The 17,582-nt window shown below is 41.1% G+C and overlaps 1 protein-coding gene across 1 annotated transcript in view; it reads right to left on the reverse strand.

The window, feature by feature from the left end:
* The window catches only part of btn (buttonless), a 21,782-nt gene extending 5,469 nt beyond the window's left edge, over positions 1 to 16,313 (reverse strand). Inside the window, exon 1 of the mRNA XM_067772725.1 lies at positions 15,886 to 16,313. Coding sequence (XP_067628826.1) covers positions 15,886 to 16,246 — 361 coding nt within the window. The 5' untranslated portion in view covers positions 16,247 to 16,313. The remainder of the gene's footprint in view (positions 1 to 15,885) is intronic.
* Positions 16,314 to 17,582: the final 1,269 nt, after the last annotated feature.

The following is a 17,582-nucleotide window of genomic DNA, read 5'->3' on the forward strand; positions in this document are numbered from 1 at the left end:
TACCAACAAACGCCTTGTCCGAATCACGGTGGCCGCATGTCAGTGGCTTACCGCTTGGTGACCCTAACTATTTCAAACCTGGTCCGATAGATGTCTTGATTGGCATGGACGAAATGGACAAGTTTTTACTCGACGGCCTAAAAAAGGGTGAAAATGACACTCCGATGGCACAGAACACCGTGTTTGGGTGGGTGCTGTTTAGCAACGCGACTCCCTCACAAATAAAACCCCGGGTAATCTCAACGCATTATTGTAATACGCAACTAACTGACCTCCTCGCTAAGTTTTGGGAGCTGGAAGAGCTACCACCTAGGAAGTTTTACACGCCCGAGGAGTTATATTGTGAGAAGTTATTCGACGATACAACACAGCGCGCAACTGACGGCCGATTTATTGTACGTTTACCGCTAAAACCCGAGGTGTTGATTGGTGAGTCGCGTAACGCAGCCGTTTGGGCATTGTTGCGAATGGAAAGCAGGTTCGCCACCAACAAAGGCCTTCACGAAGAGTACTGCAAATTTATGAAGGAGCTTCTTGACTTGGGTCATATGGAGCTATCTACTCACAGCAGTGGTAAAAGAAACAAGTTCCACTACTAAGCTTAGAGTCGTATTCAACGCGTCAATGAAGACGTCGTCAGGGCATTCGTTAAACGACGCGCTAATGGTTGGTCCTCAGCTCCAACAAGATCTCTTCCTGATTTTAGTCCGCTTCCGTACCCATCGCCATGGTATAATTGGGGACATCGAGAAAATATATCGACAGGTCTACGCCGATAAACGGGACGTCGACTATCAACGCATTGTATGGCGTGAGCATTCATCGCAGCCAATACGCGACTATCGTCTATTAAGGGTTACCTATGGGGTAGCATCCGCTTCTCATCTCGCTGTCAAATCGTTGCATCGCGCGGCACAACAAGCTGGGACGTTATATCAAAATATCGCAAATATCGTTACGTCAGATTTTTACATGGATGACTTGCTCTCCGGCTCCGACTCTTTCCAAGAACTGACAGCGCTTCAACGTAACATTTCACACGTCTTATCTCCGTGTGGATTCGAGCTCCGGAAGTGGGCAACAAATTGCAAGCCATTGAGACAACAGATGCCGCATGCGTCTACACAGGTGTCCCATCTCTTGGCTGATGGAAGCGATATCCGAACTCTAGGATGTATTTGGCACACGGATACCGACTCTCTTGCGATAGCCTTCAATATAGAGCCACTCCAGTGCGAATTAACAAAACGCATTTTTCTCTCCGATACCAGCAAGATTTTCGACCCCTCGGCCTCATATCTCCATGCACCATTCGCTCAAAAATTTGGTTGCAAAGAATTTGGCGTTGTAATGTCGATTGCGATGAGTTAGTTCCGCCTGAGATAGCTACAGATTGGTTAACGCATAGAAAAGAGCTGGCCATGCTTTCATCGCTGAGGCTAAATCGCTGGCTTGGTACTAGTCCAAACGCGATACAGAGTTCCATGTTTTCACTGACGCATCAGAGGCTGCCTATGCAGCCGCTATCTACTGCAGCACTCAGACATCGGACGGCGAGATAAACGTCGTGCTCATTGCTGCGAAAACTAAAGTAGCTTCGCTAAAAACAACTTCGTTACCTCGTCTGGAACTCTGTGCAACTCATCTAGGCGCTAAACTCGTCTGACTAATTCAACAAAGTTTTGGTCACAAACGTGAAAAGCTGTATGCGCGGTCAGACTCAACGATAACGTTGGCATGGCTGCAATCAAATCTAAATCGTTGGGCAACGTTCATTGCAAATCGTGTAGCCGATGTACAAGAAGTCTTTCCGTCATCGCATTGGAGACACGTCAGCTCAGAGCATAACCCTGCAGATTGCGCTTCTTGGGGTCTCACACCTGTACAGCTCCCCGATCACCGCTTATGGTGGCAGGGGCCACACAGGTTATCCGAAACCGGTCGTTTTTGGACGCAGCACATAACGAAACATACTACGAATTTTGAACTGAAATCAATCAAAGCTAGTTCTCATGTAACGCAAACGCACGAAGATTGGGATTTACTAACGAAATTTCACTCTTACAACAAACACAAACGAGTGACCGCATATATACTTCGTTTCATAAACAGCGCTCGCATATCTGCTCAGAAGTCGAGTGCACACGAACGGCTGTCCGGACCGTTAACATGCTCTGAAATCCGCAAAGCCGAATTATCTTTGGTATTCCCAAGCTAACGTTTTCCAACAAGAAATTTCTAATTGCAGGTCAGGGAAGCCAATACCGATACGTAGTAGCCTCGTTCGTCATCAGCCGTTTTTAGACCACGGAGGCATTTTACGAGTAGGAGGTCGAATTAAGAACGCATCGTGCACGAACGATATAAAACATCCGATTATTTTGCCTAAAAATTCACCGCTCGCTAAAGCAATAGCCGCTGAAACTCACATCGGTATTTTGCACGCTGGCCCGCAAATGGTGCAAGCTGCTATACAACGTAAATTTTGGATCCCTGGCATTCGCAATTTAGTTCGGGGTACATACCGCCATTGCGTACGATGCAAACGCTTGAACCGCAAACCGCTACAGCAGCAGATGTCCGATCTACCACCTAGTCGCGTTACGAGTACGCGATGCTTCCTTCAAAGTGCGGTCGATATATATTTATATGTATGAGCACAGGCGCCATGCACCTAGAATTGGCCGGAGACCACACGTCTGCAAGCTTTATCGCCGCATTCAAACGTTTCACCAACCGAAGAGGACATTGTCAGCATATGTTCTCCGACAATGGCACGAACTTTGTCGGTGCCGAAAGGGAGCTCCGTGCCGCGTTTGAAAGGTGCGTTAACGACGACAAGTTGGCATCTTACTTCGCCAACACCCAAGTCACCTGGCATTTTAACCCTCCAAGCGCTCCACACATGGGCGGCTATTGGGAGGCTGGAACTAAGCGCATAAAGCATCATTTAAAGCGCGTACTAAACTCCGCATTACTATCTTACGAAGAGTTTTCAACAGTCCTTACCGAGGTGGAAGCATGCGTCAATTCTCGACCACTCTGCTGGATACCTTCTGACATAAAAGACTTCGAAGTGCTAACACCTGGTCACTTTATGATCGGCGAACCAATAAAGGGGTTACCGGAGCTTGACACAGAACCTTTCGAGGGCAACCTTCATCAGCGGTGGCAAGCAATCACAGCAATAAGGCAGCACTTCTGGAAGCGATGGCGAGGCGAATATCTCGCGAATCTTCAGCGACGATCGAAGTGGGTTCGTCCAACGCAAAACCTACAACGATATGATGTCGTAGTTATACACGACAACAACGCTCCGCCCACTAAATGGAAACTTGGTCGAGTTCTCGACAGCTATACCGGCTCAGATGATCGCGTACGAATTGTCAACCTACAAACATCCGAAGGAGAGCTGCTAAGACCTATTGCGAAGCTATCATTATTACCAACAAAAACAGAAATTTTTTCACTTTGAATTTTATTGATGTAAACTTTAAATACTTTGCACATTTTTCTAATTTTGAACGGTCGTTCAAGGCGACCGGCATGTTTGCGCCTAATTGGCATCTCTATATGTACCCTTCAAAAAACGCGAGTACTCCATAAATAATGTAAGGAATACTCCTTTGGGAGTATAGGAGTGTTCCAAAACTAATCTGTATTCATACAAAAAATGTGCTCCAATTAACATTGCGATGTCCTAGGAGCGGAGTAGGTGATCCCACTCTCGCTTTGTTTGTGAGTATTCCATAGAGTACATACGTGAGAGTACTTTCCAAAGTACTTTCACTGTAGTACTCCATGGAGCACCCACAGAGGATCATATGCCAAAGTACTAAAGAGGAATTGTGTCGGAAAGAATTATCGGAGTGAATTTAATTGAAAATGAAAGTAAACGAAGACGGGCAATACAACTTTTATATTTTATACCACGAATATTCTTATGTTATTTAGCATTTGCGTGAATAAAGAAACTAATATTTCTCTATACTATAGTATGTATACATAAAACCAGTGCGCGGTTGCATTTTATCAGAGTTGCCATAGTAAAATTTTATTATCAGTTATTTGTAAGCAATAATTTACATTTGGCAACTCTGTTAGATCGTCATCGTGTCGTGATCACGGTCGTTAAAAAACGAGCAATGATCGGCTGATGGTGGTCCGCAACCGCATTGCAAACGAGTATTGTTAGAGTACTCCAACATGAAGAAAATGGAACACGTAATCCAACAATTTTTACAGGGTAATCATATCAAACGTCAATTAGTGGCATTGGCAGCACTGACTGTCAACTGTCAATGGGCACTTCCGTTTATCTTTATAGTAGTTAAACAAAGAAAAACAAGTGAAAGTGTTCTTTATGATCGGCTATAATCCTCGCGTAAGTAAAACTTACAACCCGCAACCCGCATTTTAACGCTAACAGAAGTCATTGTTGTGATCAAATTAATGAACCGTTTGGTTTTTAGTCCTTTTCTAGTAAGCGAAGTTAATTTTAATGCTTCTTCTCAGCCAACAGAACATCGTGTTTGGGTGGGTGCTGTTTAGCAACGCGACTCCCTCACAAATAAAACCCCGGGTAATCTCAACGCATTATTGTAATACGCAACTAACTGACCTCCTCGCTAAGTTTTGGGAGCTGGAAGAGCTACCACCTAGAAAGTTTTACACGCCCGAGGAGTTATATTGTGAGAAGTTATTCGACGATACAACACAGCGCGCAACTGACGGCCGATTTATTGTACGTTTACCGCTAAAACCCGAGGTGTTGATTGGTGAGTCGCGTAACGCAGCCGTTTGGGCATTGTTGCGAATGGAAAGCAGGTTCGCCACCAACAAAGGCCTTCACGAAGAGTACTGCAAATTTATGAAGGAGCTTCTTGACTTGGGTCATATGGAGCTATCTACTCCAACAACGCAAACCGCATACTATATGCCACATCACGCAGTGGTAAAAGAAACAAGTTCCACTACTAAGCTTAGAGTCGTATTCAACGCGTCAATGAAGACGTCGTCAGGGCATTCGTTAAACGACGCGCTATGGTTGGTCCTCAGCTCCAACAAGATCTCTTCCTGATTTTAGTCCGCTTCCGTACCCATCGCCATGGTATAATTGGGGACATCGAGAAAATATATCGACAGGTCTACGCCGATAAACGGGACGTCGACTATCAACGCATTGTATGGCGTGAGCATTCATCGCAGCCAATACGCGACTATCGTCTATTAAGGGTTACCTATGGGGTAGCATCCGCTTCTCATCTCGCTGTCAAATCGTTGCATCGCGCGGCACAACAAGCTGGGACGTTATATCAAAATATCGCAAATATCGTTACGTCAGATTTTTACATGGATGACTTGCTCTCCGGCTCCGACTCTTTCCAAGAACTGACAGCGCTTCAACGTAACATTTCACACGTCTTATCTCCGTGTGGATTCGAGCTCCGGAAGTGGGCAACAAATTGCAAGCCATTGAGACAACAGATGCCGCATGCGTCTACACAGGTGTCCCATCTCTTGGCTGATGGAAGCGATATCCGAACTCTAGGATGTATTTGGCACACGGATACCGACTCTCTTGCGATAGCCTTCAATATAGAGCCACTCCAGTGCGAATTAACAAAACGCATTTTTCCCTCCGATACCAGCAAGATTTTCGACCCCTCGGCCTCATATCTCCATGCACCATTCGCTCAAAAATTTGGTTGCAAAGAATTTGGCGTTGTAATGTCGATTGCGATGAGTTAGTTCCGCCTGAGATAGCTACAGATTGGTTAACGCATAGAAAAGAGCTGGCCATGCTTTCATCGCTGAGGCTAAATCGCTGGCTTGGTACTAGTCCAAACGCGATACAGAGTTCCATGTTTTCACTGACGCATCAGAGGCTGCCTATGCAGCCGCTATCTACTGCAGCACTCAGACATCGGACGGCGAGATAAACGTCGTGCTCATTGCTGCGAAAACTAAAGTAGCTTCGCTAAAAACAACTTCGTTACCTCGTCTGGAACTCTGTGCAACTCATCTAGGCGCTAAACTCGTCTGACTAATTCAACAAAGTTTTGGTCACAAACGTGAAAAGCTGTATGCGCGGTCAGACTCAACGATAACGTTGGCATGGCTGCAATCAAATCTAAATCGTTGGGCAACGTTCATTGCAAATCGTGTAGCCGATGTACAAGAAGTCTTTCCGTCATCGCATTGGAGACACGTCAGCTCAGAGCATAACCCTGCAGATTGCGCTTCTCGGGGTCTCACACCTGTACAGCTCCCCGATCACCGCTTATGGTGGCAGGGGCCACACAGGTTATCCGAAACCGGTCGTTTTTGGACGCAGCACATAACGAAACATACTACGAATTTTGAACTGAAATCAATCAAAGCTAGTTCTCATGTAACGCAAACGCACGAAGATTGGGATTTACTAACGAAATTTCACTCTTACAACAAACACAAACGAGTGACCGCATATATACTTCGCTTCATAAATAGCGCTCGCATATCTGCTCAGAAGTCGAGTGCACACGAACGGCTGTCCGGACCGTTAACATGCTCTGAAATCCGCAAAGCCGAATTATCTTTGGTATTCCCAAGCTAACGTTTTCCAACAAGAAATTTCTAATTGCAGGTCAGGGAAGCCAATACCGATACGTAGTAGCCTCGTTCGTCATCAGCCGTTTTTAGACCACGGAGGCATTTTACGAGTAGGAGGTCGAATTAAGAACGCATCGTGCACGAACGATATAAAACATCCGATTATTTTGCCTAAAAATTCACCGCTCGCTAAAGCAATAGCCGCTGAAACTCACATCGGTATTTTGCACGCTGGCCCGCAAATGGTGCAAGCTGCTATACAACGTAAATTTTGGATCCCTGGCATTCGCAATTTAGTTCGGGGTACATACCGCCATTGCGTACGATGCAAACGCTTGAACCGCAAACCGCTACAGCAGCAGATGTCCGATCTACCACCTAGTCGCGTTACGAGTACGCGATGCTTCCTTCAAAGTGCGGTCGATATATATTTATATGTATGAGCACAGGCGCCATGCACCTAGAATTGGCCGGAGACCACACGTCTGCAAGCTTTATCGCCGCATTCAAACGTTTCACCAACCGAAGAGGACATTGTCAGCATATGTTCTCCGACAATGGCACGAACTTTGTCGGTGCCGAAAGGTAGCTCCGTGCCGCGTTTGAAAGGTGCGTTAACGACGACAAGTTGGCATCTTACTTCGCCAACACCCAAGTCACCTGGCATTTTAACCCTCCAAGCGCTCCACACATGGGCGGCTATTGGGAGGCTGGAACTAAGCGCATAAAGCATCATTTAAAGCGCGTACTAAACTCCGCATTACTATCTTACGAAGAGTTTTCAACAGTCCTTACCGAGGTGGAAGCATGCGTCAATTCTCGACCACTCTGCTGGATACCTTCTGACATAAAAGACTTCGAAGTGCTAACACCTGGTCACTTTATGATCGGCGAACCAATAAAGGGGTTACCGGAGCTTGATACAGAACCTTTCGAGGGCAACCTTCATCAGCGGTGGCAAGCAATCACAGCAATAAGGCAGCACTTCTGGAAGCGATGGCGAGGCGAATATCTCGCGAATCTTCAGCGACGATCGAAGTGGGTTCGTCCAACGCAAAACCTACAACGATATGATGTCGTAGTTATACACGACAACAACGCTCCGCCCACTAAATGGAAACTTGGTCGAGTTCTCGACAGCTATACCGGCTCAGATGATCGCGTACGAATTGTCAACCTACAAACATCCGAAGGAGAGCTGCTAAGACCTATTGCGAAGCTATCATTATTACCAACAAAAACAGAAATTTTTTCACTTTGAATTTTATTGATGTAAACTTTAAATACTTTGCACATTTTTCTAATTTTGAACGGTCGTTCAAGGCGACCGGCATGTTTGCGCCTAATTGGCATCTCTATATGTACCCTTCAAAAAACGCGAGTACTCCATAAATAATGTAAGGAATACTCCTTTGGGAGTATAGGAGTGTTCCAAAACTAATCTGTATTCATACAAAAAATGTGCTCCAATTAACATTGCGATGTCCTAGGAGCGGAGTAGGTGATCCCACTCTCGCTTTGTTTGTGAGTATTCCATAGAGTACATACGTGAGAGTACTTTCCAAAGTACTTTCACTGTAGCACTCCATGGAGCACCCACAGAGGATCATATGCCAAAGTACTAAAGAGGAATTGTGTCGGAAAGAATTATCGGAGTGAATTTAATTGAAAATGAAAGTAAACGAAGACGGGCAATACAACTTTTATATTTTATACCACGAATATTCTTATGTTATTTAGCATTTGCGTGAATAAAGAAACTAATATTTCTCTATACTATAGTATGTATACATAAAACCAGTGCGCGGTTGCATTTTCTCAGAGTTGCCATAGTAAAATTTTATTATCAGTTATTTGTAAGCAATAATTTACTTTTGGCAACTCTGTTAGATCGTTATCGTGTCGTGATCACGGTCGTTAAAAAACGAGCAATGATCGGCTGATGGTGGTCCGCAACCGCATTGCAAACGAGTATTGTTAGAGTACTCCAACATGAAGAAAATGGAACACGTAATCCAACAATTTTTACAGGGTAATCATATCAAACGTCAATTAGTGGCATTGGCAGCACTGACTGTCAGCTGTCAATGGGCACTTCCGTTTATCTTTATAGTAGTTAAACAAAGAAAAACAAGTGAAAGTGTTCTTTATGATCGGCTATAATCCTCGCGTAAGTAAAACTTACAACCCGCAACCCGCATTTTAACGCTAACAGAAGTCATTGTTGTGATCAAATTAATGAACCGTTTGGTTTTTAGCCCTTTTCTAGTAAGCGAAGTTAATTTTAATGCTTCTTCTCAGCCAACTAGACATTTCAAGCCTCTATTACTGAAACAATGTAGAACCAATTTTTACTTAGATGAGCTTTTCCGCAATCTGTATTAAAATTGTAACTCCCACTCAAGCGCAACTGATAGTACGGAATCTCTTTTTAGCATGAAACATTCTATTGTTTCTCGTTGATATTTCTTTACAAACTGTAGTCTCGGAAGAGATTTTAAGCCGAGGTAGGTAGGTTGAACTGGCCGGTCCATGAGGACCGCACATAGACTGATTGAGTCCGTAGTGTTACCAGAAGTTTGTTTTAACGACCAAACTGAAAAACCCTATCAAAAACCAGGACTTATGTTATAAAATAACTCCGTCCTCTTGGCAAATACTAGAAGCTTCCTAGGACTTAAGCCACTTGCTGCTTCTAGATCTGACAGCTGTATCACTCCTAATAGCTGGAGTCTTAGTCTGGCAAGTGCAGGGCACGAGCACAGAACGTGCTCGATCGTTTCCTCCTCCAACCCGCACTTCCTACATCTGCTATCGCTGACCAAGCCTAGTTTAAAGGCATGTGACGCCAGCAGGCAGTGTCCAGTCAGAATACCCGTCATGAGTCTACAGTCCTCTCTTTTTAATGATAGGAGCAACTGTGTTAATCTAAGGTTGTAAGACCTACACATAATCTTCGACACTTTACAGCCCCGCGCTTGAACCCACGCCTTTCCCGCTTGGTCGATCATGTGCACCTCTCGACTTCGCTTAATCTCGCCCAATCTAATTGGGACATCTACGGAGCAAGCTTCAAGGGATGCGCCCTTTTTAGCTAGTTCGTCCGCTTTTTCATTCCCATCTATTCCCATATGCCCTGGGACCCAATATAGATGTATGCTTCTCCCTGTCCCGATTCTCTCCAGAGACTGTTTACACTCTAACACGCATTTAGATGCTGTGCTATGCGAGATTATTGCCTTAATTGCTGCTTGACTGTCAATATAAAAGTTAACACGGTTGCAGCTTAAGCTATTCTCTTCCAGGGTTTATACTGCTTTGGTTACGGCTAATATTTCCGCTTGGAAAACGCTACAGTAATCCGGCAGCCTGTAGGATCTGCTTATTTCCGGATCAGCGCAGTATACCGCAGACCCTACTCCTTCCACTACTTTGGAACCATCGGTGTACACATGTATCGCCTCGTTCGCCATTTGCGCACCCTTGCGCCAACCGTCCACCTCTATTGTGGCCTTAAGATCTCCCTCGAAGCGCAGATAGGGAATCATGTAGTCTGTTAGTCTTGTGATTGATGACGCTATACTACTATGGCCATATGGTCGGCGCTCAAGCTGCCCCGAAGCACCGAGCCTGGTTGCGGTCGTTAACGCTTTGTTCTTTGCTACCAGGTCTACAGGTGGGATGTGCAAAATGGCATACAGTGCAGCCGTCGGGGTTGTTTTCAGGGCTCCCGTAATGCTAAGCATCGATAGTCTGCATACCCCCTCTAATTTTTTGAGGTATGTTGTTTTTTGTGTGGCTTTCCACCAAACAAGAACTCCATAGTATATAATAGGGCTTACAATCGCTGTAAAAACCCAATGAGAAAGAGAGGGCGATAGGCCCCACGTACACCCCAGCATTCTTTTACATGCATAGAGTGCCGTTGAGGCCTTCTTTACCCTCTCCTCTACGTTGAGCTTCCATGACAGCTTACTGTCTAGGATGATTCCTAAATATTTTGTGCAAGGTTTCTCCTGTAAGGTCACCCCTCCTAACTTAGGCCTGGTCCAATTTGGGACCTTGTACCTCTTTGTAAATAAGACCATATCCGTCTTTTCCGCATTGACTTTCAATCCGACATTAGATGCCCAGGTATGAATATCGCGAAGCGCCCGATCCATCAAAGAACTAATCGTTGGAAGGCACTTTCCACATATGACAATTGCAACGTCATCTGCGTAAGCCGTAAGTTTTACGGGTCCCTCATCGAATTGCCTGAGCAGTTGGTTGATGACCAGCGTCCACAGCAGAGGTGATAGCACCCCTCCCTGCGGCGTGCCCCTGTCCACTGATTTCGTGGCCTCGTACAATCCCCATTGTGATGTAATCTTTCTGCAATTTAACATGCAGCCGATGCATCTCATTAAGGCAGGATGTACTTTAATGTAATTAAGACCATCAATAATCGCCCATTTTGCAACATATTGAAAGCCCCGGCAATGTCCAAGAAGACTCCTAGAGCATACTTCTTATATTCCAGGGATTTCTCTATGCTTATTACCACCCTATGCAATGCGGTGTCTACCGACTTGCCTTTGGTGTACGCATGCTGTGTTGTGGAGAGCAGCTTTTCATCCACGTTGGACTTTATGTACACATCTATCAGCCTCTCAAAGGTTTTGAGCAGAAATGATGTTAAGCTAATGGGTCTATAGCCTTTGGAATACACGTGACCGATCTTCCCCGCCTTTGGTAGAAAAGCTACACGAGTTGTTCTCCAAGAGTGCGGTACATTATTCAGTCGTATACACCCATCGAATATTATTTTAAGCCATTCCACGACCGCCCTACTTGAGACTTGTAGATTTTAGGCCGAGCTTCTGTATCAATTTGCATCATACTCCTTTAAATTTTTCCTACGAATTGACGGGAGAGGACTTACATGTTTTACTCCGAACGGCACACTCTGGGGTAAATTGGAAAAAAGTTATTCCCAAATCAAATTTCTCAGTAACCGTTAGGTTACAGTTAATGAAAAAAAACGGGTTTTCAATTAATCCTTCTATAGATTTTGAGTTCCTGAACTCGAGTATATAAAGAAAAGTATGGACTGCAACGGAAATTTTTACTATACAGGAAACAAAATTAGATTCAATTGATTTTATATGAACGAACGTTTCACTCGCTTGAAATTTTAGGGTTTTCTCGTTCATATACTTAAATTGTACCTAAAACGATGGCATATACTTTGTTGGTAGTTTTTGCGAAAGTTATTGTATGAACAGATATTTTTTTACACATTCGAGTTCAGCATCTTAAAATCTATAAAAATTGTGATTTTGAATTAAGAAAATGTCTTTGGTTTTTATTTTACAATCAAAAACAGCTAGAAAATGGCAAAATTACGTATTCAAACACGTTTTACATTGCTTATTTTTGAATCTTTGAATTGCATTCGCCTTTTTTTACTCAGCTGAGCAGAGCTCACAGAGTATATTAATTTTGTTCGCATAACGGTACCCCGTAACGGCATATACTAATCAAGATAGATACATATATCGAAATAATCTGTGCGAAAAAAGAAATTCATTTAGCCATGTCCGTCCGTCCGTCCGTCTGTCCGTAAACACGATAACTGGAGTAAATTTTGAGGTATCTTAATGAAATTTGGTATGTAAGTTCCTGGGCACTCATCTCAGATCGCTATTTAAAATGAACGAAATCGGACTATAACCACGCCCACTTTTCCGATATCGAAAATTTCGAAAAACCGAAAAAGTGCGATAATTCATTACCAAAGACGGATAAAGCGATGAACCTGACAATGGGCGTTGACCGCCCACTTTTAAAAGAAGGTAATTTAAAAGCTTTGCAAGCTGTAATTTGGCAGTCGTTGAAGATACCATGATGAAATTTGGCAGGAACGTTACCCCTATTACTATACATGTACCAAATAAAAATTAACAAAATCGGGTGATGAACACGCCCACTTTAAAAAAAAAAATTTTAACAAAAAATTTAATATCTCTACAGTATATTAGTAAAGTATGTCAAAATTCAACTCCAGTAATGATATGGTGCAACAAAATACAAAAGTAAAAGAAATATTCAAAATGGGCGTGGCTCCGCCCTTTTTCATTTAATTTGTCTAGGATACTTTTAATGACATAAGTCGAACAAAAATTTACCACTCCATGTGAAATTTGGTAAGGGCATAGCCAATATGACGATAACTGTTCTCTGTGAAAATGCGCGAAATCGGTTGAAGCAACGCCCAGTTTTTATACACAGTTGACCCCTGTCCTTCCGCTTGGCCGTTAACACGAAAACTTGAGCAAAAATCGATCTATCTTTACTAAACTTAGTTCACGTACTTATCTGAACTCACTTTATCTTGGTAATAAAAATGGGTGAAATCCGACTATGACCACGCCCACTTTTTCGATATCGAAAATTTCGAAAAATAAAAAAAAATGCCATAATTCTATACCAAATAAGAAAAAAGGGATGAAAAATGGTGATTGGATTGGTTTTTTGACGCAAAATATAATTTTAGAAAAAACTCAAATCAAAAAGCCAATTCAAAAGCCCTTGGAATCATGGCAGGAATACTGTTCGTGGTAATAAATAATTTAGCGGTATCCGACAGATGATGTTCTGGGTCACCCTGGTCCACATTTTGGGCGATATATCGAAAACGCCTTCATATAAAACTAATGGCCACTCCCTTTTAAAACCCTCATTAATACCTTTCATTTGATACCCATATCGTAAAAACACATTCTAGAGTCACCCCTGGTCCACCTTTATGGCTATATCTCGAAAAGGCCTCCACCTATAGAACTATGGCCCTCTCCCTTTTAAAATACTCTTTAATACTTTCCATTTGATACACATGTCATACAAACACATTCCACGGTTACCCTAGGTTCATTTTCCTACATGGTGATTTTCCCTTATTTTGTCTCCAATGCTCTCAGCTGAGTATGTAATGTTCGGATACACCCGAACTTAGCCTTCCTTACTTGATTCATATTGGAAACTTTGTGAACTTTACGATGGTATCTGAAAATTTTTTGAAATAAATTTTTAATTTGTAACGGAATAAAAATTCGTTGAAATAATTTGTACTGCAGACCAAAAGTTCAAACTTCATTTGTATTTGAAGTGGATATTTTTGTTGGAAGTGATACCTTTTTTTACAATTTGAGTTCAGCATCTCAAAATCTATAAAAAATTGGATTTTTAAGAAAAATGCATAATTAGGTTTTTTGCTATAATAAAAAAGGATGAAAAAATTAAAAGCGATGTTTTTCAAAAACGTTTTTTAATATTTAGATTTGAAATCATTACCAATACCCGATTTAAGGCATTATTTGTTTCATTTCTCTAGCCCTAACCGTTTGCTGAGCAATTTAATTTTAAGCTCTTTTCAATCTACCCCATAGTGCGGCATCTGCTAAGCTTCTGTGTTTTCACTGAGAAGCTTTTTATGACAGAAATAAATTTGATGTGTTTGCCAAATCACTGCCGAACGGCGGCCTCGCTTATATAAACTTTTTTCGAATTAAAAAAACTTGTTTCGGTGTGGTAGGCGGAACACGCTACAACCACACCACGGCGGCGTTTCTTAGCTGATGAGTTTGGAAATCCTCTGTAGTTAAGCAGATTTCGACGCTTAACAAATCCCTGCCTTTCAAAGATGCGTATCAGTTGGGCGGGATTTGGAGAGTAAAACCGCTGGGAGTTATTATTATTATTGTTGATGCCTTTAGATCGTATTTGAACCCATGATCACATTTATAGTATATGTATTTTTTTAGTTATTTTATTTTTTTACATGTATGAAGGTTCCTAGGCAAAGTTATAATTTGAGACAGGGATATAACGCAGCAGGCGTAGTTTCCCCAATTAAAAGCAGCGGGCTCCATTTCGTTTTTAAAGGAAAACAAGTAAAGGTGTCTAAGTTCGGGTGTAATCGAACATTATATACTCAGCGTGAGCTTCAATTGCACATTTCATTTCAGATAAATTACTTTTCTACATAACACGTGGCACCGCCCGTTTAAAAAAAAATTTTTCCTCATTTCCTCTTACAATAAAACTTGATAAGTGAAATATCATTGATTCAAAACTATTTTTTGCTAAGTTATAGCTTATTATTCTAGTCTACGACCCTTTTAAACCTTTTAAACTTGTTTTATATCTAAGTTGCCGTGGTCTTTAACCGATCCCGTCCATTTTTACTAGAAATATTTTTTGCTATAAGGAAAATATGTCTACCCAATTTTGTTACGATATGTAAATTTTTCTTCGAGTTATGGCTCCCCAAACATAGAAAATTGCTTAGTCATAAAAGGGGCGGGTCCACGCCCATTTTTCAAAATTTGAGGTTTTTCCTATTTACCGTTATAAATCCATTTGGGAAATGAAATACCATTGTTATAAAGCTCTTTTTTGCAAATATATGGCTTATTTTATTCGTCCACGACTCTTTTAAAAACATTTTATATAAAAGTGGGCGTGGTCCTTAACCAATTTCGTTAATTTTTCTTCAAACCTTTCCTTATAGTAAAGGCAACCTCTCTGCCGAATTTTGTTACGATAGGTTTAACGAATTTTGATTTATGATTAATAATATTTGTAAAATTGATTTTATCACAAGTGGGCAGTGCCACGCCCATTAAAAAAATTTTTTTTTTTAATTTTTATCAAGAGTCTCAATATGAGTCCACATGTCAAATTTAAGCATTCTAGGTGTATTATTTACTAAATAATCAGGTTTTTTGTGCTTTCCAAAATGTTATGTATATAAAAAGTAGGCGTGGTTATCATCCGATTTCGCTAATTTTCAATACCAATCTATTATGGGTCCAGATAAGTTCGTGTACCAAATTTGGGGAAGATATCTCAATATTTACTCAAGTTATCGTGTTAACGGACGGACGGACATGGCTCAATCAATTTTTTTTTTCGATACTGATGATTTTGATATATGGAAGTCTATATCTATCTCGATTCCTTTATACCTGTACAACCAACCGTTATCCAATCAAAGTTAATATACTCTGTGTGTTGAGTATAATAACACCCGTAGACAAAACGAAATGAAGGTCACTGGCGCTATTTCACTGCACGTTCAGTATTGCTTGAATAATCAAAGGTTATTTTATAAATTTTCAGTCTCGGAAAAAATATCCCCTCTGCTTACAACCAATGGGGGCGTGGGTTTGCCTGATCTAAGTTAAAATATCCAAACGAGCATTGGGGTAGATTTAAAAAAATTAATTGTCATTTTGTGGGCCCCACCTTCCGTAGTATGCCTGGGTGTTAATTCTTTCTGTAGAAAGTCGGAGTATTTGACTTCAAACGAAAAATTGCTTTGCAAATAATTCCAATCACTCTGAGCACATTTCGCATTCGGTTTTTTGATTTCGCTATGATTTGTTATATAACTTTGTACATTGGAAAAAGTTGTATCGTCTGTTATAATATCATTCCACAACATTTTCGAATCTGGAATTTTGTGCACCGTCGGCGTATAATTTTGAAAGACGCAACAATCGCGAACATTCGTCGTATCTTCTATACCATTTATATTATAACAACAATTCGATTGATTCGATTTAATACTAAAATTGTAACCACTATTAATATTAAAGGACTCCATATTTATAGGGTGGAAATCTATCAAAAATCGCGCGCCTAATGAGCTGCCACGGTTAGAATTCAGTTGAAGAAACTTATTTCCTCGTAACTCGAGTATCAATTTGGAACTAAGGAATATATCTTTGAGTTACAAAAAGTCTTTGTTGAATTTGGTTTTAACGTCGTTTAACGTTTTTTGTTCATTCTAGTTTTGCTCGTTTCGTATTGGCCTATCAGCGATTTAAGTAATTACAGCGCGATGATGATTGGTCGTTTGTTGTATATCCATATGTACATACAACGGTAGGCTTTGTAAAACAAAAATACTTATGTACATATGTCAATATGTATGAAAGCATGTACAAACATATAAATAGATTTTTTAAATCCATATGGTTTTCCACTTATGAGACACTTGCTCTGTCTAGTAATGTGCAATATTTCCAATTCCGGTCATAATTTATGATCTGTTATGACAACAACACTTTTACAGTTTGTTTTGCTTAGCCGTTATGAAGGGAGAGAAAGGAAGTTGTGCATAGAGATTCAAGTGTATTGTGGCAGTAGGAGATGCGCCGCAATCAAAACATTTAACAACTTCTATATTTTATTAATATTCAGCAGTGATGGCCTATACAGCGATTTTGAAGTATCAGTGAAAATAGTGATGGATATTTTTGAATCGCGTCTATTTTTTATTGCTATAGCGATCGCTTCAATTTATTTTTAATAAGCGAATTTGCAATTTGTTTAGGTACTTGGATATAAAAAATGAATGTTCAAGTTTTTTTACCGGAGTAGATTGAAAGTTATACATTAATTTAGTTTAGTATACAGAATATATGAACCAAAATTGAAATAAAAAGAAAAACATATGTACCTTGTGTTGTAAACTGATAATTTTCTGAGATATTATGATATATATTATTAACTGGCTGACGACAATATGTTCCGACTCGTATTACACTCAATGAGATGAAACTAGCGGAAATAGATGTCTATGCATCTTTGTTTCATAAATTTTGCTAATTGAAAATGCTTTGATTTTTAAATGTAAGATGAATCAACCCGAAAAAAACTGTATATATATGTAACACCATAAAAACATGATCTATTACTATTACTTTTATACTCAGTTGAGCAGAGCTCACAGAGTATATTAACTTTGTTTGGATAACGGTTGGTTGTAAAGGTATAAAGGAGTCGAGATAGATATAGACTTCCATATATCAAAATCATCAGTATCGAAAAACAATTTGATTGAGCCACGTCCGACCGTCCGTCCGTCCGTCAGTCCGTCCATCCGTCCGTTCGTTTGCCTGTTAACACGATAACTTGAGTAAATTTTGCGGTATCTT

Source organism: Eurosta solidaginis, chromosome 1 (assembly GCF_040869045.1).
Source record: "Eurosta solidaginis isolate ZX-2024a chromosome 1, ASM4086904v1, whole genome shotgun sequence".
Lineage (NCBI taxonomy): Eukaryota > Metazoa > Arthropoda > Insecta > Diptera > Tephritidae > Eurosta > Eurosta solidaginis.